The following is a 23,497-nucleotide window of genomic DNA, read 5'->3' on the forward strand; positions in this document are numbered from 1 at the left end:
AAAATACCACTTGATTATAATTTCTTTAAAAATTTAGAAACGAAATCCCTACAGTTTGAATTGAAGCGATATTAAAAGTTGTAAACTCTACGGATTTTCGTATATAAGCGCTTTAAGTTCTGGTGATGATGTTAAAAAATTAATTAAATTAATCACACTACCCCTAAAAAATAGTGGTATCGTCGTCAGCCTCGTTGTGAAACTGTCCAAAATAAGAGGATCAAATTTCATCCTCTGGCAGCAAGCAGACAACATGGACCGGCCGCCGGGGCTTTCAATATTCCTTCTGATATTCTTCTCTCTAGCTCCGGCCACGGATCAAAATGTACGACAGAAACGGGATGTAGTCACGGCGCAGTAAGTATGCAATTAAAAATCGGTATAATACTAGGGGTATAGAGTGTTGGAAACTTGTGCCGCGACCCAGTTTCTGGACCAGCGTTTGGCGTTGCTTCGAGAGCCTTTGCAATGCCGGTGCTCATATATACGCCCCCTAATTTTATATTCACACTGCCCATTAATTCCCTACTCACTTTATTTACCTGTCGAAAATATTTGAGGTTGAAAGTGAACATGCATAGTGTCATATTATTATTTCAGACTCTATATACCTACTGCAAGAACCTATATTTGCTTTCTAGTTTCTAGTGTTTGCAATTTGGCTCAAGCTGTTTTGAGTCAACTTTAAAAACAAGGGCTTGCGTTCTTGCATTTTCAGGTCCTTAATTGTTCAGTTCACTATTGTACAAAGTCTTTTTAGAATAGTTATTGTGCGTTTTATCATCTGTTAATGGTCATTTGTGATTCCATTTAGGCTTAATTTTCTAATAATTAATCTGGTCAAGTTGGAGGGGGGGGGGTATAGAATGGGTTGGGATATGGTAGTAATCAGTTGTACTCAAACTGGTTAAAGATTTAATGCATAGGGTCACTTCAGATTCATCAATTAAATTATTTTCCAGGACTCCAAGAACTTTGTTTGGGAATGCTTCTCTTTTCATTTTTGATTCAGTTGAAAATTTCAATCGATAGAAACCACATTGACCAAATGCTACATTTTATGATGATCTGCAGATGCATATCATGTAGTGTGATAATTTGAATATTTTCTGAAATTGTGTTTTTGAAATTAAAATAAAAAAAAAAACTTTAACAACAAAATTTTTCCTCTTGAACTTACATATATGTGAGGTGTCATCTGGTTATGTTTTTATGGTAGGTCATGCAGTAAGTATTTGTTTGTGACCAGAAAGGGTCAAATTAATGAGTCACATTTTCTTCGTAATTGGCTCAAGTAAAAACAGTGACAAGCAAATATATCATGGTTGTTGTATTAGATTTTTTAACGTGTTTACAACCACAGTGGTGCTAAGTGTTGGAATTTCCAAGAAAATTAAAAAGATTTTTTTTTTGCACAAAGTCAAATGCCCGAAATGCGTTATTTCATTTATTGATCGTATGACAAAAAGGAAAAATCCTTGACCTTCAGTCATATGCTTCATGCCAGTTCATGGTGGAATGTCTATTTTATGCTGAAACCTGTCTCTGTATAATGCAGGGATGAGATTCCCCCCCCCCCTCCCAAAGATGAAATTTCCAACCTTCTGGGAGCCAAAAATAAAGTCAGCCTAGGCGGCCCACTGGACCCTACGCTATATTTTTCGACTTTTTCATTTAATGACAGTCTCATCCCTGATAATGTAACAGAGTCCCTTTCCTCTCCATGCGTTCTTGTATTAAAGCTAGTAGTGTTCTTTTAATGACTAATGGAATGAAATAATGTTTCAGGCCGAGGCTGATCACACAGAGTGGGCACCTGATCTTCCAGACGGGGGACAACCACAACATCACATTCCGCTCCAGCACTGGAGGCAGCATCAACGTGGACGGGGAGGATTTAAAAGCTAGTATACAGATTGTGAGTATTGCATTGAGCTAAGACTGCATTCCCACAGATTTTTAGATCGATCTATTCCCCTTGGGAGTCTCACTAGATTGGTGTCAGCTTAACCAGCTTAAATGTCTGTCCTGCCTACTAAAAGCCGTAAGTGGGTAATTAAATATAGTGTGCAATCAGCTGACAGCAATTTAGCGTGAACCCCCATGGAGTTAGGTTGATCCAGATGGATCGATCTAAATCTGTGGGAATGCAGTCTAAGGGTACAGAACCAGCATATAAGGTATACAGTTGTTTTAAAACATTAATTTTATATCGATTTATGTACAAAATGATGTTAAATTACTTTTCTGTGGACAGAATATAGAATAATAGAAAATAAAAGCAGCTTCATGTTTCGGTTTGAATTGACTTAAAGGGCATATTTTCAGGGCTGAGTTTGGACTTGTCCAAATATCATGGTAGTAAATTCTTGACATAAACAACTTTCAATTAAAATTTTCATATCCTGTTCTTATTCTGAGAAAGAGTACATTACAAAACAATTTGTTTCAAATTACAGAGTTCCTAAAACTGCTGTTTATAAATTGTCAATGGCACATTTCTGTCTTACAATCTTTAAAGTTTTATAAGTTTCTATTAGTGCTTTGTCATTGGCATATTTCTGTCTTACAACCTCCAAAATTTAAAAAGCTTATATTAGTGCTTTGTCATTAGCATTTCTGTCTTAAAGTTTCTAGAGATTCTATATACCGTGGTCAGTTGAGGACAAATATGTAAGAGTCGATTACAAAACTAGAAGCACCTTGCTGTGAATCTGCTGTGGAATGCTACCAAACTGATCAGGTTTCAGTCACGGTTGTGATTAGTCTGCGCCAAGTGTGCCAGGCACATGAGGGTCGCGAGTACTGACTTCACGAAACCACAGGACTGTTCCTACTTCTTTCCAGACTTTCGCAATCACTTCTTATTTACTGATATATGGAAGGACAAATTGCCATTTAATTGACAATTGAAAATACAAAGGAAAAATCTTTCGTTGTTTGTTGCCAGTTTTGATCTAATGCTTTGTGGAATTTGGTTAAAATAACTTGCTTTGGAATCGCACACGTGAAATCATGATAAGGTTGAAATTGTAAAAGAAAAAAGTAAAAATATTACAGAAAGTAGCTAGTGCCTGCTTATGTGATGTATTTGATATTTTAAAAGCATTGTTTTCTTTGACACCATTGGTTTGTCATGAGCTGCAATGATAGATAAAGTATTCTGTAACATGATTTATTTTAAGTCAAAAACAAAGATTAAATGACAACATAGGCAGCTGAATATTTTATCTGAAGTGTAAAAATGAATGCAGCATAGTATGAGTCTGATATCATGGCATTCCAGCCCCTCCCCCCCAATAAAACAGCACCTCTTACTTAGGCAGGCTATCAGCTCGATTACAATACGTGATATCAGTTTATGTACACAGATTACTCTGGATAGGTGGTAGTTAACTGATAAGATTGCTTACTCTGGTCTTGTAGAAGAATTCAGTGGCCATTATATTCTCTTTCTACTGATAACAAACAGCACTTGAGTGAAAACTTACTGCTCGGAAGCTCTGGAGGTTTGCTGACTTAAAATGATCTTATGTTTTACACGATGGTCATTATTACCTTACAGTCTTGTCATAGTGCCTTCTGCAGGTAAAGTGGTAAAATTAGTCCATTTGTGAACACAGCTATAGTGGTTTCTTATGGCTTTCTATCTGTTACAATGCTTGCTCTCCTATTTCTCCTACAACTTGATTTTCGATTTTCATCTAAATACTAGGGTAAATATTTGTTATATTTATGACAACTTTTTACTGGTAAAAAATAATAGCATTTTAAGCCTGTACCCTGATTGTTTTATATGAGGTAATTAGCACCAGGACCTATCATACTGAGATCTTGGAGTAAAAAGGGCAGAAATGGAAGTTACATATTTCCAGACAATAGGATAAATAGTCCAAATGTCAGGCCTACCCAACTACCAGACTCGGCACCTAAGGATCCTGAATTAACCGGTATATCGGACCACGCTACCCGTTTTCAAGGTGTGTGTCAGATCGCATTTCGGAGTATCATACCCCAGAAAAATTTTGTAGCACGACTGCGGGCTCATCCACGCTCGGCTGAACAACCTTAAACTGTACTCTTACTTTAGAGTACTCCATTTTATTGTCTCTATGGGGATATATGGGGACTTTACGACATTCGGTTTGAATGTTTTAACCACTTTTGATAGGGCTTTTTTGCATTGTATTAGATTAATGTGGCAGTCTAAGGTGCATCTAGGTGGCTTTCAAATTTATGCACCCGGTTTTAAAATCATATAGCGATTTTACGACAATCGTTTACTATCCAATCAAGGTGACAGCCGAGCATGCCAGGGCTCATCCTGTCGGTGTTCTGGCTGATACTCCGAAATGCGATCTGACACACACCTTGAAAACGGGTAGTGTGGTCCGATATACCGGTTAATTCAGGATCCTTAGGTGCCGAGTCTGGTAGTTGGTTAGGCCTGAAATGTGTTCTCGTATGTCTCACATTTTATGGGTACTTGTGTTCAGAGTGAAGTGGCTGTAAACAGGCACCTCCCCCTCTCTGCAGGTAGCACACCAGAGGCCTACTTCAAATAGGTTTACCTATAGCTCTGCTCTCTCTCTCCTCCCTCTTTTTTCCCCTCTCTTTCTCATTTCTCCCTCCCTTCTTTCTCTCTCCTCTCTATCTCCCTGTCCTCCCATCTCTCTCTCCCTCCCTCCTCTCTCTCTCTTCTCTATCTCTCTTTCCTCCCATCTCTCTCTCTCTCTCTCTCTTCCACCTTCCACCCCTCTCTCTCTCTCTTTCCACTCTCTCTCTCTCTTTCTCTCACTTTCTCTCATATTACTACTGGACAGATCAATGTGATACATGATACACTCTGTACATTGAAGTCTAGTAATAAGAGACCACACTGGATGGTTGGGGGTTAATTAGTGATAATAATTCATCTGCTCTTTGTTTGATCTGCTAATTAGGCCTCTTGGAAAAGGGGCAGTTTGGAGACTTGAAACAGAAATGAAGCAACAGTGATGAGAGAGAGAGAGAGAGAGAGAGAGAGAGAGAGAGAGAGAGCAACAAGGATATAATAGCTTCTCTAAGGGTGTTCTTTTTGTGAAAACGTGGACCCTTTTTATAACCCCAGTTCACCCATTCGGAGCAACTGCATTGCACCATCTGTCAAATGTTGATTCAGGGAAGATCCCTCCCTTCTCTCCCCCCCCCCCCACCAAAGCACCCCTGCCTGTTTCAGTTATGTAAAGTTACTCTTCTAAATGAAAACAACTGTGGAAAGACTGAACCAGAAAAAAAGCAACGAGGAAGCTGTTAGACAATAGAACCTGACTCCACTTTGTGAAAGAATGCCAAGGGTGTAAAAGGAGAGGATATTTATGGTTTTGCTCAAGGATCTGAACCGACAAAATAACAAGATTTGTAATAGATAGGGGTTTAATTGAAGGACCAGTTAGATGTATTCTGAAAATGGAGGTCTCCTTGGTGCAGATAGAGTAAAGCTCACTCTTAGACTAAGGTTAGAAGTGGAAATGTTCTTAATATTATAGTCATTTTGGATGTGAATTTTCTCTCTCTCTCTCTCTCTCTCCACAAAAATAGATAAAGACCCCAAGAGGGCAGATATATAGTGTAAATTACCCAAAACATTTCCATTGTGTAAATAATTTTTGTGAACGTCCTATTGAATATGTGTGGAATTACGTAAGGTCCACATGGCTACTTATTTACATATATATATATTATAGTTATAAGATGAATGTTCTCTCTACAATGTAGGTTTTCTGTTTTCCTTTGTTTGTAGTGTAATCTAAATGCACAGCATTATAGGAGTTTTATAAAGCATAATTATGGTCTGAATCATCAAATTTTTATTTCAATAGACAGAAATTATTATTCAGATCAAATAAATCAAATAAAAACTGTAGCACTAGTTTTTGCCTTCCGTTTAATCTTTCAGTTTTGTCAATATTTGTAAGCTAGTGTGCTCAGGAGGTGGGCTTTAAACCCTGGGACTGGTATTGTTATGATAATTTGTACACACATTTCTCTGTGTGGTTTTACAGAACACTTTCACAGCAAACACGCTTTCTTTTCACTGGATCATGATTAGGGGTGCTTGACTGCCATTTCTCTCAAAAAGCGACCAGCGTCTGGAGCTCTTCTGTATGCACAGTAGAAATGATGCTGAGTGAATGAACTCCGCCTGAATTAGTGAGGTCATGCTCAGAATTATTAGAAGAAAAATGTTTGCTATATGCACAGGATGTTGACTTTTCATTTCAGTCACCTGCAATTGAATCTCTTTTTTTTTCTCCTCCTCTGCTCACTGTTTTTATTACTTAACAAGAGGATACAGGGTGTACTTGGAAAGGGGACAGGGTGGGCGGGGGGGGGGGGGGGGTGCAACAAAGTACCTTTTTCCTACAGTTATAGACTAGAACTAAGATAGTTTTGTTTGAAACAGCAGCAAATAGAGGTGGGCATGGGCTTTTCTTTTGTAAGTGAAATCAGCCAAAACCAAGCAATTTTTCCATTTTTGAGCCATAAATGTTTCTGTAAAGTTGTCCTTGTTAGCTATTTTCTTCTCTTCTCCTCATGCTCCCCCTCCCCAATAAAAAACCTGGTGTAATGAAACATCAGTGTGGGTTGCAACTTTCACTCCTTTCATAATCCACGCGGAAGTGTCTCATACCTTTACCTTTCTGATGATCTTTTTAGTCAGTTTCTTGTCTTGTCACAATCTGCCATTGAAACAGTACAGATATCAAACCATTTGAACACATACAAGAATCTTTTAATAGTCTTGACTGTTGACAATTTTGACTACCCTTGATGAGCTGGTTCAGTGACTGTGCTCCTTTTTGTGCCTTTCTGTACCATGACATGATGGACATATTTGAACACAAACATTGATAAATTTATGAACTTTAACAATTATGACTTGATAAGTGGTTAAAAGAACAAAATATATTTTAATTTATTTGAGTGGGGAAAGTGAACAGGTAAATCTATCCTCAGGAATTCTATACATTTGCTGATTTAGTACATGAGTGAGGAGATAATTACTAGTATGCAATATTATTGACCACAATATTTGTACAATGAAACTGTGTCTCCATTAACTTTATTTTTTAATTTTATTTTCATTTTTTCAGGTAAAAATTAACAAAGCTCAAGTAGAGGATTTAGTTAGAAAGGTGAGTAGTAACCCAGTGCTCCTGCTGTCAGCATATGTACTGTTGGTATTTAGAATATAACCTGTTTTAGTTTAAAATGTCAATTCTCAGTAGAAGTGATTTCTGGCCAGGTAGTACAGCAAGGAAACTATGATTAAAAGTGAGGTGGCCACAAGCATATTGTGTTTGGGTGATGAAGCCTTTATTTGTCAGATCACCCCAGAAGAGAACATTGAATCTGTAGATATTATGGTCTCAGAAGAATCTTCATATTTTTCTGACAAGATTGGTATATAGCCATTCAATTGGGGGGAAAATCCAGAATAATCAGAAGAATCCAGAATATAGGACCCAGTGGTTCTCATGAAGTTACATTCAAAGTTGGTATGAAAGCAGTGTTTTGTTTTGCTGTGGTCAGTGTCAAAAGTGGTCGGACCTTTACTAGAATATCCTTGGAATATCCTCATTGATTTCACTATAGAAAAAACCTAGAAAGCAGCATGTACGTAGAGCCTATTATGCCCAATTTTTCATCCTCATTTGAACCAAGATAATTGTATTTGCTGATTTCAGTTTAAAGAACCTCCTGTTAAATGTAGACCAGATTCCAGTCTGCCTGAACTGGGTTACAGAAACAACAGCACACCTAAAGTGTTGAAAGGTGTGGCAAAATTGAGTGAAAAAATACTTGTATCTCCACCACAAATTCTTGGACTTTGGCCCTGAAACAAGAGGCAATTTCATAACCAAAGCAGGCCCAGACAAGACCTAACTCCCTCACATATATTGGTGCCAGTAGTTTTCGAACTTTTGGGAGAGCAAGGTGCACTCCTTTTGTCTTTGTAGATCAAAGCGTAATTAGAAAAGCAAAAGCTTAAAAGGGTAATGCCCCCCTGTGGCACCCCCCTTCGGAGACACCCCCAACGAAAAATTATTTAATTGTTTTTCAGTAGGCAACAAGACATATTGTAAAAAAATAGTGAAAATGGAAGTTCTGTTGTCCAACTGCCCATGATAGTAATTGATGGCAGGACACTGAAGGGTTATATTTATAGTCTCCATTGTCTTCAATAACATTATTACAGACAGATAGCAGACACCTCAGCTGAACTCGGTACCTCAGGTCAGACCCAGAGTGTGTTTGTTTCCAGAGAGCCAGAGATCTCCTGCTGCCCCTTGGTGCTCTATAGAACCAGTACAAACATGTGTTAAACAGTGTTCCTGGGGTCACAGCCCTTTCCTTGCCTTCCATTTGACTTCTTAGACCCCATTCCCACAGGTTTAAGATCGATCTATCCCTGTGGGGAGTCTTACTAGATTACTGTCAGCTTAACTGGCTTAAGTGCCTGTCCCGCCCACTAAAAGCTGTAAGGGGGTAATTAACTACCGTGAGTGCTCAGCTGACTGCAATTTAGTGTGAACCCCCAGGGATTAAGTTGGGTCGATCTGGATGGATCAATCTAAATCTCTGCGAATGCACTCTTAGACTGGGTTCCCATCCCTAGATCTAACTAACAGGATCGGTTCATCTCCACGTGGTCCTTCGCTAAATTGCTTTCAGCCCAGTTAAGTGGCTTAGACATCTGGGACGTCCACTAAAGCTTCTAAACGATAATTAATTACCCCCTATCAGCCTCAGCAGGCGTTACAGACATCTAAGCCGTCCAAGTTAACTGCAGTTAAGTGAGAATCTCCTTGAAGATAGTTCAATCCAAAGTAAGTAGGATAGTCTCTGGGAATGGCCTCTTACTGAAACCATCTATTACCAGACTCCTTACCCCCTCCTCCCTATTATGGCAAAATATCAAAATAAAACAGTGAAGGATGTCAATGTTTGTTTTTCTGGGTTTTTTTAATGACGTAGGCATGAAAAGATCTAGGACATTTTGGAATGTTGTTCTGGAGAGTTTACATATTGAACAATGCTTGAGTAAATATATATCTGTTATGTATATTTCAGCCTGAGCTGCTGACTACGGCTTGAGTTGTGTGATAGAAAAAAAAACAACAAAAAACAAATAGAGTTTTGTTTGGGGGAGGGATTAGTGGGTATACAGTGGTAGATCAATAATTTTGGAAGGGGCAACTGATCATGCCCTCTGTCATAAAAATTCTGAAAAGTGTCTACAGTTTTGTATGTTAAGCATCATTCTGTAGGCTTAAATTGAACCTTTTCTGGGGATGGTGGGGGGTTGCCATTTTATGTACAGACAAATCAAATAGGCATATATCCATCAAATATATGGTTTGGAACGAAGGGGGGATAGAGGGCAACTTCAGCCATTTTTCAAAAGAAAGGGCCCTGTTTGCCTATTCTAAAAGTCCTAGGGTGATTATTGTTTCACTAATTGAATCCCTGGGATAATTCCTTTGATGATTAAGATTGCTCAGCAGGGTGTGATATTTAGGATCAAGACATGCCTGTTGGGGGTTGGGAGTAAGGAAGGCAGACACCTGTTGGGCCTCTTGATGCCAGTGAGGGCTCCTTTCCATTGAGAAAAATCTCACAAGACTTGGACCCCATTCCAATATCTAGATCGATCTAGGGGGATCGGTCATCTCAGGGGATTCTGGCTAAATCACACTCAGCTTTAAATGGCTCTGATGTCTGATATACATACTGAAGCTGTTAGGAGGTAATTAACTGTCGTTAAGCCACTTCGGAAGGCCTGCCAAACTTCTAAGCCACTTAAGGGCTGAGTGTAATTTAGCGAGAATCCCCTTGGAGATGGAATGATCCTGCTAGATCGATCTAGGTATGGGAATGAGGTCACAATCACAATACAATCAGAGTTGAGGTCTGGTCTGTGAGGAGAGTGTACTTGACAACCCTAACTACAACATACACAACTCCTGACTAGAATAACAGAGATGGCATGTAATAAGCCACTTACTAGTAGACTGCACTGGGGTGGGTTGGTTGGAGGCAAAGTGTCTTTTATCATATCTTGACTAGAAACATGTCTGATCCCATGCCACACACACACACACACACACACACACACACACTTGTTTTAAAATACTGTGGTTACATAATGCAAGAATAGAAATATTTCTTGAATACATCTGTGACCCAGCTGTTAATAGTTTTATGTAGGCTTGTGTATAGTTATAGTCTTGTGTGAAATGTTGCTTTATTTTCAGCAAGGTGAGCAACTTATTCTGAGATTAGTTACAAAAAGAAACATCAGTACAGAAATAAACAGATAAAAATATATAAATTAATGATTGAATTAAGATGAGAGATTTTTTAAAAGAAGTAATGATCATTGGAAATAAAACATTCAGCAATTGGCAATATTTTTGTGCTAATATTATGAAAGAAAATCAAGTAAAAAGTAACATATTATTTCAGAACACAGCTGTTCAGAGCAGACTGAGTAATGTGGAGAATAGTGTTAGTACCATCAACCAGATCCAGAATACTCTGAATACTCTCTCCACACAAATCACAGCTCTCTCCAGTAGGGTGAGTACAACACACCTGTTTTATAACTGCTGGAAACATCTCAGAAAAAAGAGATATTTCATTATTTTGGCAAAACTCAAAATTCTTATATCAAGGTTAATTGTTAATTTTGTCAGTTGATAAATAATGTACTACAGAATGTGTCCCAATATTAAATGTTAATATAAATTATTGTACTTTGTAAATGACAGTGGTATGTTGGATATTTGTACTGTTATTGTTCATTTTGATAGTGCTTAAATGTAGTTTCACTCTCTAATAGTGAATGGGATAATAATTTCAGTCTTGTTATTTTGTCATATGCAATATTTCTATATATAATAGCTCAGAATAATAAATTTTGAAGAAAAAAGTAAAATGCTTGTGGGCAACAATCTTAGTAATGGCCTATTCCCAATGTAACTGAATACATAGATCAATCCAACTCCCCAGGGACTCGTGCTTAATGCAGTTAGACTTCAGCAGCTAGGGGAGAATAAGCTTGTGCATTCGGTTTCACTTAAAACTAAGTGAAAAAGCTTCCAGAACTCATTCCCACACAAAAGTTAATCATCCCCTAGCTTGACCAGACATGAACTTTTTCCGCTGGAATTCTGCATTGTTTAATTCAATTCTGATGGTTCCTGAGATTTGTCAAGGTTGGGTGTTGGGTCCCATGATAAATGTTCAGAGTTTTTTTTGAAACCTAGGGTCATATCTGCTTGAGGAGGCATGCCATTCAGTCAGTCTGATTGTATTCAGCAAGAGTCCCCAAAGAGCTGGATTGATCTATGTAGAACATTAGTTTCAATGGCAATGTGCCCTAAGAGGCATAAACAGCTGTATTCATAACCTTTGCTTTCTGCATGGACCATGGAGCAGAAAACAATGCGCAAGAGATGTGTCCTCATGTTCTACTTGCTGTTGTCAGGGGTGATGCTTATTTAGTGACTTCTACTTTTGTTATGAAAATATGTTTTTCTTGCATACCCACTTTGTATTGATATTGGCAGTGAAAAATAAAAAAAAAAAACAGATCCAAATTTTATGTTTTAAGTCATGATTTAGCAATTTTGAAAAGTTATCTGTAGAAAAATAATCTGATTTGTTGAGCAAATCGAAAACTCTGCCCAGCAGACAAAGGAATGAAACTAGGCATTAGTGAAAAATGCATCGTTAAGTATGCATGTGTGTAAGCATGATTGGTCATATTTGTGATAGGCCCACACTTATGCTTAAGTAGAGGGCATGTTTTATAAAATTAATTTTGTATATTGTTAATATATAAATAACATCATTCCTGTGCAAAGTTTATTTTCAGTTTTCAACAAAAAATAGAAGAGTTGCATGGTTTTCATAATTCAAGACTACCATCTGAACCAATGTAGCACAAAACATTTGCATGTGGCATGTGAACTAACATATGTGCATGTTTCCTACTAACTTCACAGGTTGCTAACTTGGAAAGTAATAGTGGGTCTCCATCTCCATCTGACTGCTGTAACACTGTTCCTGATAGGGTAAGATGTGTGCATGTGACTATGAGAATGCTGTAACATTGTTCCTGATAGGGTAAGATGTGTGCATGTGTCCATGAGACCGGTGTAACACTGTTCCTGATAAGGTAAGATATGTGCATGTGTCCATGAGAGTGTTGTAACACTGTTCCTGATAGGGTAAGATGTATGCATGTGACCATGAGAATGCTGTAACACTGTTCCTGATAGGGTAAGATGTATGCATGTGACCATGAGAGTGCTGTAACACTGTTCCTGATAGGGTAAGATATGTGCATGTGACCATGAGACCACTGTAACACTGTTTTTGATAGGGTAAGATGTGTTGAATAAGATCAGACCTCATTACATAGCTGAAACTGCCATTTGTGATTTTGAGCGGCAGGTTTGAATGTAAGAGCCGAATCAATACCCTTACCCTACAAGATACCATTCACCACAGGATGATAGGAAGGCAAAGTCCATGTTGTAGATATCCTGCAAGGAATGCTGAATCAGTCTTCTAGTATTGATGCCATTGTTACAAGACATCAAGGTGATAATGGGGTCATCTACATAATATATGCATGGTCATGGTGATGTGCAGTGGTGCACAGTGCGTATATGTACAGGGTATGGATCAACATGATCCAGGCTGAACACGGGGGGACAAGTGTCGTGGAGAATGCTTGGGTTGTCATGTGGGCATAAGTTTGGAAATGTGTGTATCAAAATGATGAGGTACATTTCCAGCACAGTTCTGTACTCCTTGCATTGTTTTTTTTAGGGGGTATTGATGTTGTGAAGAAAAAGGGTGTTGTTTTACTCATGATGGATTGTAGTCAAGGGAAGTATAGTGACTCGGAGCCAAAAATAATCTGATGGCCTTGCTTAGATGGAACTTTGGGAGCCTGGAGTGAAAATTACATTCATTAAAATTCAGTAAGCCTTAAAACTGTCATCAAAAACCAGGGTAAAATTCAACTTATCCTGAATGCATGATATCACTTGGACAGCAATGAAGTCAAATGACGTGATAAAAATGACAAAAAAACTTAGTACTTAATAATGCAGATTTAAACAACAATCATCGCCTGCGTCTATAACAACAATGCATGGTAAATCATCACAGTACCAATGGATCAATACTTTGGTACAGGTTATAATGTGAGCACTGAACTAAATGGCATGGAACGGTTTGCTGTATCATTTTAAACTAATACCTAGTAGTATATAACCCAGAAAGAAGGTGGAGAAAGGAAGAGAAAGCTATAGCTCACCACTTGTGCATGTGACTGCATGTTGTACAGCCACCATACTAACAACACTATAAGGTAACAGTATACAGGATTTGAAGAAATTATGAACCATTTTGAACATTAAGATTTACAAAACTTTCAGGTAGATGATGTAGAAAATAGGCCCATGCCAACGAGTCCAACGAGCCAACCTAATAATAATAACAATAACAACTATATAGTTAGGAGGCTGAGAGCAAGGGTAATGTATTTATGGCAGACTACCGGGTTCTTGAGAATCCAACCCAGCTTTTTTTTTCATTTGTATTTGTTTCTATAAGTGGTTAAATAAATGTCACCAACTTGTAACTGTCTTGTGGTTTGGTTAAAATCCAGAAGCACATCCTAGAACTTTCTTTTACACAGGAATCATGTAAAGATAATGGACGTTAAAACATTTTTATGCCAGATTCAGTTTAAGCAGCAGATCCACCCTTCTCTGTCATTGTGACTTGTGCAGAAACCAATGGCTGAAATATTCTTGTATTGTGTAAGAAGTGATCTCTTTGATAAAAAGATCCACAATGACAACATTGTACGAATGGTTGTATTTATGATGTGTGATGAACGAGGAAAAGAAAGACTTGGATGCGTGTGTGTCTGTTACTTTTAATTTGTGTGATCCAGTTGTGTACAATAAACAGAATTTGATTTTAATGAATAAATTTGGCAGATCGCATTTTCATTCTTTTGATGTTATTGGTAATATGTAATTAATTTGATAGAAAACAATTGACCTAAAGTGAACATTTTAATATAAACATATTTAAGTTCGCAACACTTAATGAAGGGATTTATCTGTAGTGCACAATTAACGGATTATTTGTAAACTGTTTTATAAAGTTCTTTTTGAGAAGCTCACCTTTCTTTAAAATATGTCATTAAGAATAAGATACACCCAGAATTACACTGTTTTATTGTAGGTGAGCACTCTAGAAACACAAGTACAACAACTACAGAGGGTAAGTGGTAGCCATTTGATCTAATTTTCATTTTCAGTATTTTATACTTTCTAGGTAGCAAACTTAGAGCGACAGATGAGACGACTCAATAGGGTGAGAGGGGGGTGGGGACAATTATTTTCACTTGGGCTTTGTGAAAAAGTTGCCTTGCAGCTGTATCATATACTTCATAAGCCTCTGTCTGTATGTTATTTCAGCCCCTTGTCTGTTATTATTTTGAATATATAGCATGATGAGCATGATGTTATTTTGTTTTTGTTTTTTTACATATGAATGTTATTACAAAATGGCCACACTGATTGTCACAGCTGCCACGCGGCTGTTTACTTTGACAAGGAAATCAACATGTTTTTTGTCTTTTAGCAACATTTTAATTGTAATTTTTGCTTCTTAATGCATTTTGCCAAGACCAAATGATGCATGTTAGCTTAAATGGCTGCATTACGAGAAAAAAAAAATTACAGAGAACAAAGAATCAGTTTTTACATGTAGTTTGATACTTTGCATGAGAGTTAAGCGTAAAAAATTTGACAGAAGTGTATGAACAGTTTAACATGTAACACAGTTTTTCTGTCTGCACTTAGTTTGTTTTGTAGTAGAATAATAATTTAGGTGGACATCATGTAAATAGATGGTCTGTTATAGAAGCCATCATTTCTGTAGCATGTGGCAAAAAATAAACCACCAAATTCAGACATTAACTGCAATGTAGCATGGCTAATAACACACAGGATAACAGGATAACATTTTAGCCACAAATTTTGTGAGTAAACTAATATGCAGCTCTGTGTCATAGTGTATCTTTGATGAATGAAAATTTATCAGTTATTTGCATGGGTTCCAATAATAAAACTAGAAATAGATTTATTCAGAAATTGATGAAATATTTGTCAGCTGTAGAAGGTACAAATGCCTGTAATCACTGAATGAAACTAAAGGCTCAGTAATGTGTATATATGTTGTTACTTTATTGTTTTGGGTTAATATTTTCCTCTATCTCAATATGTATTTTAGTAATAAAAGGTGCTGAGAGTCGGAGTACATGATATTCAAGTTGTTGAAATCTGTTCACTTCAGTTAATTTTAGGCTTTCACTCAATAAGAAACTTTTTGACAACTCCATGATAAGACGATGAGAATAGATGAAATCATTCATATTTTTATAGCAGACAATAAAACCAATTTTGCAATCAGCAAAGTACCCCCCCTCCCTCACACATGCTTTATATTTCTTTTGCTTAATGTGTTTTTCCATGATTATATTCATATTAGTTACTGACCAGGAATGAGTGCGCGTCGAACCCCTGTCAAAATGGCGGCACCTGTGTGGACCTGTACAACGGCTATACCTGTAGATGTCCATCTGCATGGCAGGTGGGTGGTGACAAAACTTTGCAGAATAGAGTGTGGTCTGTGAGGCGTCCATTATTTGATCAGATTTGGCTGAAATCGATCCTCTAAGTGGTCTGGCCTTAGAAGTACTTTGTTTTCAATAAGTATTGAAAAAAAACTTAACATAGTGTTAGAGTGTGTGCTATATTTAAGTTACATTGAAAATTGATACTTTGGACAAAAAATCTTGTATGACTTAACTGAAGACAAGTAATAATTTTCAACCGTTAATTTGCAGCTTTAAAGTTGATTAATATGAATAATAATTTCGATAAAATAACTTAGATTGTAATGAAATACAAAGGGCATCTTTTTCATACTGAATTAAAATTAGATAAAAAGAATTAATGTTTAAATAAATTAGATTTAAAGAAGTATGTGAAATGTGACAAATGACATGTTATTTGCTATTAATTCAGGGCACGCGGTGTAATGAGGATGTCAATGAGTGTGCCACACTGGCTGGAACTGACATGGGATGCCAAAATGGGGCCACCTGTACTAATACCATTGGAAGCTTCAGGTAAATAATACAACCCAAGGCCAATCTTCTTTGGTTGATTATCAAAAAGTGGCAATAAGCAACTTTATATTGGTAAAGAAATTATCTCATTCAGTGTGCCTGGAGGTTTCACATAATAACAAGCAGGTGATTTTGACAAAATATCAGTGAATTCAAGTACTGTAGAAATGGTAGTAGACAAATTATGGGTAGTTACTACATATTAGATATGTTATGAGTAGGACACAAAATGTCATTAGTTTTGTGAAACTGGCTTCAGTTTATAGCAGCTGCTGACCTAATTCTGGTGATCCCATTGGTTTACCTTATTTTTGTGACCCAATTTCAGGTGCACCTGTACTGCTAACTACCGTGGAATTCGTTGTACAGAGACCCATCAAGACTGCACGGGAGCCTCTGCCCAGGAACTCTGTGGACACGGAACCTGTGTCAATGTACCAAGGACAAATCCTAACTTGGTAGGTCATCGAGGTCAGATCAAGGTCATTTCAAGGTCATTGTTTGTGCTTTTTTAAGGTCATTTGTGATTTCATTTCTACATTGCCAAAAATTCATTCTTTGAAGGTTGTTTACTCAGATGTTGATGGGAGTTTTAATAAAATTATTTTTAATAACAAACTAAATTTGAATTTTTCTGTTTTCAGTTAATGTGTGATTACGAACAATTTTGACACTTCCAGTTAATAAGATACATATCAATTATGTTCATAAACACAATTCTATTAATTACTCAAGAGGTTTGTTTATGAAAATGAGTTAAGTACTGGTCTTGCACAGGTCTTTCATTCATCTGGTTCTAAGGAATAAAGAATCTTTAATGAGGCCAGCTACTAACTCCTTTCTATGTCCTCTCTTCAGCCCAAGTATGACTGTATTTGTGAAGATGGCTGGACCAAGGACAGTGGAAGTAATCCTGCATGTGTGGCTGACATTAACGAATGTGACAGTAACAATCCGCCATGTTCAAGTGATCCTCCTGTTCAGTGTATCAACTTACCTGGTACTTTTCACTGTGGAAACTGCCCTGTAGGTAAGTCACGATGTAAAGATATATAAAACCAGCAAATGTTTTCCTTGTCATTAACTTTCATACCAAACAGATTTCCATCTACATTTCTTGCCAGTTTTAGCATTAGAATTACATTGTGGAAGCCTAAATGATGTGTGTGTGTGCATGCATGTGTGTGCGCCCACGTCCTTGTAGACATGTGCGCATGCATATGTACGCATGTGTGTTCTTGGATGTGCATAAATATTTTCATTACGATTGTGTACCAAAATACCTATAATCTCAAACCAATCTGTTCTATCATACCACAGGTTACACAGGGAATGGTTTCACATGCAGTGATGTCAACGAGTGTCTAATTAACAATGGTGGCTGCTCCCAGACCCCCCTGGTACAGTGTATTAACACCCGGGGCAGTAGTGTATGTGGACAGTGCCCAGCAGGTGAGTGGCCACTCAGTGGACAGTAGGAATAACTGGGTCATAAATGTGCTGTGGTCTGTATATGTTTTGAAGTATGGATTGATAGCTGCTACACGTATGGTTTCAAGCTGGCATCTATATTATGGATTAGACATCAAGTAGAGTATCTTTATTTTAGTTATATCTTAGTTTGTAACCCGCTCTAAGAGCTGTTCCTTTTGCCAGAATAACTTCTGCTTTACTGTTAAAATTAAATATTCCATGAAAATTTACATCATGGTATTTGCATAATTGTTTGTTATGTTAGGTTACCAAGGCAACGGTCAGGTGTGTCTGCCAGTGTCTGGAGGGGTGTGCAGTTCCAACAATGGCGGATGTCATCCTGTCGCCAGCTGTGTGGAAAATGCAGGTGAGGACCTGCTTCCCTCGCGCAGTTGATTCTCTTTTGTTTTTATGATTCATTGCACTGTTAGTTATTACCACCAGTGTGTACGCTGGCGGTACTCATGGTTTTAGTCCCGACCTGTCTTGTTTTCTCCTGTGTTTAAAGTGTGATGAAATACCTCATAGAGATATTAGATTTTAAGATAATGGTAGCTAACCGTCTTACATATCTAAACATCTGGTTGTGAATAAAATAGCTAAAGTGGGGATAGTAAAACCTATTTCCTCACAGTGTGCTACTTGCCCATGGAAACAAATATCAGTACCCATTCTTTAGTTAATGTCCTTGAAGATTAATCCATACATTATAAATTGTTCATCATTATTCTGACACTAGCTGTTGTGGAGGGAAGAACATGTCACTGTCCTCCTGGTTACCAAGGCAGCGGCATAGGGCCAAGTGGCTGTGTTGCCATAGGAACTGTTGCCCCTGGCAACCCTTGCTTCAACAACCCATGTGGCAGCAATGGACAGTGTCAGGTTGGTTTGTGTTCTGTTTCAGGAATTTGTATAATCCAATTTATAAAAGATCTTCAAAGGAACCTGTATTATTTATTGGAATAGTTTGGAATATCTGCACTATATGACAGTTGAACTTTATGTACTTTATGTTGCTCTTTGGTCAAGTTTTTAGCTGTGGACTATATCTCGATTGGATGAGTGGATAAAAAGTGTGAAATAATGCAATGTTAATTTTATATATCTCTTAACCTGAGAATATTGTATTCATGAAATGAAATTGAATAATTCCACAAGATTTTTCAGTAAACGTCTTCAATATAAACACGTTGGTCTGGTCTGTTTCTAATAAAGTGATTATCATGTGTTCAGTAATGGGAGAGATCCAAGAAAAGTATGATATTCAATATATTTCAGGTGAATGGCAACACATACCAGTGTATATGTAACCCAGGCTGGTCAGGTTCTAACTGTCAGGTCAATATCAACGAGTGCGCTAGCAGTCCCTGTCAAAATGGCGGCACTTGCGTGGACGGTGTGAACAGGTTTCAGTGTCAGTGTCCCAGTACACACACTGGTACCACTTGTCAGACACCTGTGGGTGAGTTATGAATTTATCTTTTTATTTGAAGTGGTTGTTTTAATTAAGCCCTGATAGCCCTGATATGATTAGCTGACAGTTTAACCAATAGCAAGATACCACATCTTATTTGTTTGAAAAGAACAGTTTAGTGAACCAGATGGTTAAGGACTGCATGTTTACTAGCTGTGGTATGAACACCTCTGCTGGAGATCTCTAGAGTTCTAAATCTCTGTTCCAGGCTGTGGAGTAGCCCTCACTGGAGAGACAGGTTCTCTCTCCTTCCCAGTACCCAATGGTCAGGAATATCCTCATGGGGTCAGCTGTGCCTGGACCATCACCACTACTGTGAACAAGGTAAAGTGATCTCAGTGGAGACTCGAGTATGCTCCCCCCAGAGACCCCAGTACCCCCCACCCCCCACCCCCCCAATACCCTCCTGTACTCGGTTGTCAGCTGAGATTGATTTTTTCCAAGAAAGCATAATACTGGATCATAACAAAAAAGCAAAGTTGTTGAAAAATATTAGAAAAACTCAGTTTGTGCAAGTGTGTGAACGTGGCCACAAGTAAAATTTTTTATTGTAAGTATCTGATCAAGTCAGAAATGTTGTGACAATAATTAAGTTGCATACAAATAGATTAATTTATATCTGTTCTGTTACAGGTGATAAATGTCCAGTTTACACGGTTTGATATAGAATACCATCAGAACTGTGATTACGACTTCCTTCAAATCCACGATGGTCTGACGGCTTCAGCGTACCAGATTGGGAAATTCTGCGGCAACAGGGCACCACTGAATGGTACATTTAACAGCACTCATCACCAGCTTTACTTTTGGTTCAGATCTGATGGGTCAGTAGCTGGACATGGCTTTGCATTGCAGTGGACCACAATGGACCCATGTGAGTAATGTTAAATCAGTAAGTTGTATGTGATGAACATAAAACCGTGTTGAGATAAACCCATCATACTAACTGGATTGATCCAACTCGGTGGGGGATTATTGCCAAAGTGCATTCAGTATTATCAGTTTAATTGTCTGATACGCCTCCTCAAGTGAAAGAACTTCGGAGAGCCAAGTGTGCAGGATAGTTAATAACCTCCTTGGGTTTGAAAGCAAAAAAATAATAAAATAATTAATGCCTGATTACCAAAGTAGTTATGAAGATGTTTTCATTATGCTTAAAGTTTTTTGTCATATTTGACTGATAACTTAGCAACTGATGTTGTATTACATCTGATAAGATCTTATAGATCATGTTCACTGTATTGTATATTCTGTTCATGTAGACTGCGGTGGTGTAATAAGTAACAGAACACACGGGTCAATCCAAAGTCCTGGTTACCCTGGCAACTACCCTCACAACCGCGACTGTGTATGGACCATCGCCGTGGCAACCACCAAGAAAATTTTGTTCACATTTGGGACTCTGGCTTTGGAGCACCATGACAACTGCTCATATGATTTCTTGGAGGTGAGTTCTCTGGTTTATTTGAATTTTTACTCAATTAATTTGATATAGAGACATGAATTGTTTATAGTGTCATAAGTGATTTAATAAAGATGAAGTAAAATGGGACAGAAAGTTTTTAAGGTAAAATGTGATATAGATTTTCATATAGTGAAATGTGATAGATAATTGTATGAAGTGAAATGTGATAGATTCATGATGTAAAATGTAGCAGAAAGTTTCATGAAGTAAAAAGGATAGCTTTATGAATTAAAATGTGATAAAAAGTTGTATGAAGTAAAATGTGATAGTAAGTTTTATGAAGATCAGTTTGAAGCTTACTAAAAGAAAACAATTAAAATCTTTCCACCAGCTATGATAAATGAAACTTTTAAGTTTACTAAAAAATTGGCAGAGCAGCTTCAATTGAAGCCCTCCCCCCTTCCCCTCTGTACCCTTTGTTAATGTCCCATTTTCAGCCCTCACAGAACAAGAAAGCCCAGGTGTTACACCATGTCTATGTTGACATAATGTTTATTGCACTGACAAGTGGCTGTTGGTGTTGGAGTTATGTGACAGAATCATTCAACAAACATTGCTGATAATTGAAGTTGAAGTGGTGACTGTGGTTTATTATGGGACTTCAGCGGGTTATCACACAGTGGCTCATAAAAGGAAGGAGTTTAAACTCGTCCCACCCTGTGCTAGGTCTTTTTAAAAAGTATTTATACGTATAATGATTTATTGCTTTAATGTGAGTAGTGAGAGGGTATTGGGTAAGAAATGGAGGATATTCTGAATCAGACAGATTGAATCTGCTCCCCCTCTACCCTCCTACCCCCCTACCCCCCCCCTACTCCCCCATTAAAACATTTTCACCCCAGGAAGTTTGTTTCAGTATATGTAACTGCACCATAAAATATAACCAAAGAAAATTAGTGCCCTGATCATGAGTAACTTAAGTGCCAAGAAGGGCTTTATTTATTACCTAACAAACTATAAAAGTGAATAGAAAGTGACCCTGCCCAACAAGTATTATGATGTATAATAGTATATATAACTGTGAAACGTTTTCACTTTTATGAAAACATAAAAATGGAAAAATGTTTATTACTTTTTTGTCAGCTCATCATACGTATAGTATTATATATTTAATCAAGGATAGGTTTATGCCAACAGAGCATTAATAGTTTGCTTGTATAGTATTTTAATGTTTAAAAACTCTGTATGTGTGTTTGTACATGTTGTGAACTTGTTCATGTGTGTGTGCCCACGTTGTGCGTGTGCCCCGTATGCATGGTTTTTCATAAACATATTCATTTATTCATGTATGAATAAATTTGACTATTTCCAGCTACGAGACGGACTGTTAGAGACAGATCCCCTGTTGGGAAGGTACTGTAGCACCTCTGAACCCGCCCCTATCAGGACGACAGGCCCCGTGGCCCAGGTCAGGTTTCACTCTGACGAGAGCCTCAGTGACAGGGGCTTCCACATCACCTACTCTGAAGTGGACGGTAATATTGCCTCTCTCTCTCTCTCTCTCTCTCTCTCTCTCTCTCTCACACACAAAATGCAATATTTCAGTATTTTTGATGGAAAAAGTGATAACTTATAGCAAGATTATAAACATCAGGTAATATCATGTAAATAGCATGGGCTTCATTTTCTCATTCAAAAAGGTCAATGAAGGTTTTGTTAATAACTTCAATCCTCTTTCCCAGTGTCTCACTTTCTCAGGCTCATAAAAAAAATAATTTTCCTATTTTTCATCTCTGATGAATCCTTCAGGTCCAGTCACCTGTGGTGGAGACTACACCTCCGGCAATGGCGTCATCATCTCTCCCAACTACCCCAACCCTTACAACCACAATGACCAGTGTATATGGACGGTCACTGTGCCGGTCACGGAGGTCATCACACTGACCTTTACCAACATGGACCTGGAGGCCCACTCCAACTGTCAGTTTGACTATGTGGAGGTGAGATATCCCTGGGTTGTAAATATTTTAAGTGATTCATTTTGATGAATTGATAAAATGTGCATGTACTCTGCCCTCTTCTGGGTCTTCTGGAAGAGGAACAGAATTTTTCAAGTTTATACTGATGGGCATCTAATTTTTTCTGTCAGAATGTATTTTAATATTTTCTTGTGATGAATTGACGACATGTGTGGATACTTACGAATATAGTATAGCTTGTATTAGTGATGATTTGTGCGAGATATTCATTGTCAGAAATCAATTTCTGTATTATTTGCTTGATATTAATTAAAAGATTATATAAGTTCTTAACAGTGTGCTTCAAATACTGATTAAAAACATGTTGGTGATGAATATTTTGTTGACCATTTTTTGACATTCACCATTTAAAGTCTGATTGGTCAGTTGTCCAGTGACAGAAGTGAACAACAACAACTGTTTGCAGTTTAAAATGCACTCCATATGATCAGTGTCATTGTTTTTATTTTTATAAATGGGGAAAATCAAACTGTTTATTTGCAGGTGAGGGACGGAGGCAATGAGTACGCAGATCTTGTAGGGCGTTACTGTGGCACACAGCTCCCAGCCACGTTTGTTTCCAGTATCAACAGACTCTGGGTGAAGTTCAAGTCTGACGTGTCCAACAGAGGGTCAGGGTTCAGAGCCACCTGGAATGTGGGTAAGAAAATGCACATTTTTTATTCTTATATTGCATAAATTTATTTTTTCTTTAATATAATATATTGTATTGGATTATATTGTATTGTATTGCCTTGACAGTAGTGCATTTGATTACAAAATTTTAAAAAATCAATCTAAACATCAATTTTTATGCAGACAAATTTTAAGAGCCATGTTTCAAAATCTGG

The 23,497-nt window shown here is 37.6% G+C and overlaps 1 protein-coding gene across 7 annotated transcripts in view; it reads left to right on the forward strand.

Moving 5' to 3' along the window:
* Window positions 1-200: 200 nt before the first annotated feature.
* LOC106178857 (cubilin) overlaps window positions 201-23,497 on the forward strand; it is a 50,334-nt gene continuing 27,037 nt past the window's right edge. For 2 of the 7 annotated variants that reach the window (XM_087017112.1, XM_087017114.1), the window contains exons 1-20: window positions 202-357; window positions 1,789-1,918; window positions 7,137-7,178; window positions 10,513-10,626; window positions 13,503-13,601; window positions 14,416-14,454; window positions 15,634-15,735; window positions 16,173-16,276; window positions 16,605-16,734; window positions 17,135-17,306; window positions 17,597-17,728; window positions 18,015-18,116; window positions 18,489-18,631; window positions 19,028-19,211; window positions 19,432-19,547; window positions 19,857-20,097; window positions 20,486-20,670; window positions 22,001-22,163; window positions 22,438-22,628; window positions 23,151-23,307. In XM_087017112.1, the coding sequence (XP_086873238.1) occupies window positions 254-357; window positions 1,789-1,918; window positions 7,137-7,178; window positions 10,513-10,626; window positions 13,503-13,601; window positions 14,416-14,454; window positions 15,634-15,735; window positions 16,173-16,276; window positions 16,605-16,734; window positions 17,135-17,306; window positions 17,597-17,728; window positions 18,015-18,116; window positions 18,489-18,631; window positions 19,028-19,211; window positions 19,432-19,547; window positions 19,857-20,097; window positions 20,486-20,670; window positions 22,001-22,163; window positions 22,438-22,628; window positions 23,151-23,307 (2,650 nt within the window). In that variant the 5' untranslated portion in view covers window positions 202-253. Of the gene's footprint in view, window positions 358-1,788; window positions 1,919-3,570; window positions 3,589-7,136; window positions 7,179-10,512; window positions 10,627-12,056; window positions 12,126-13,502; window positions 13,602-14,322; window positions 14,362-14,415; window positions 14,455-15,633; window positions 15,736-16,172; window positions 16,277-16,604; window positions 16,735-17,134; window positions 17,307-17,596; window positions 17,729-18,014; window positions 18,117-18,488; window positions 18,632-19,027; window positions 19,212-19,431; window positions 19,548-19,856; window positions 20,098-20,485; window positions 20,671-22,000; window positions 22,164-22,437; window positions 22,629-23,150; window positions 23,308-23,497 lie in introns of those variants that run through there. The other 5 variants (XM_087017118.1, XM_087017115.1, XM_087017116.1 and 2 more) reach the window with 5 other exon arrangements.

This window comes from Lingula anatina, chromosome 7 (assembly GCF_051362555.1).
Source record: "Lingula anatina isolate TDL-2025a chromosome 7, LinAna3.0, whole genome shotgun sequence".
Classification (NCBI taxonomy): domain Eukaryota; kingdom Metazoa; phylum Brachiopoda; class Lingulata; order Lingulida; family Lingulidae; genus Lingula; species Lingula anatina.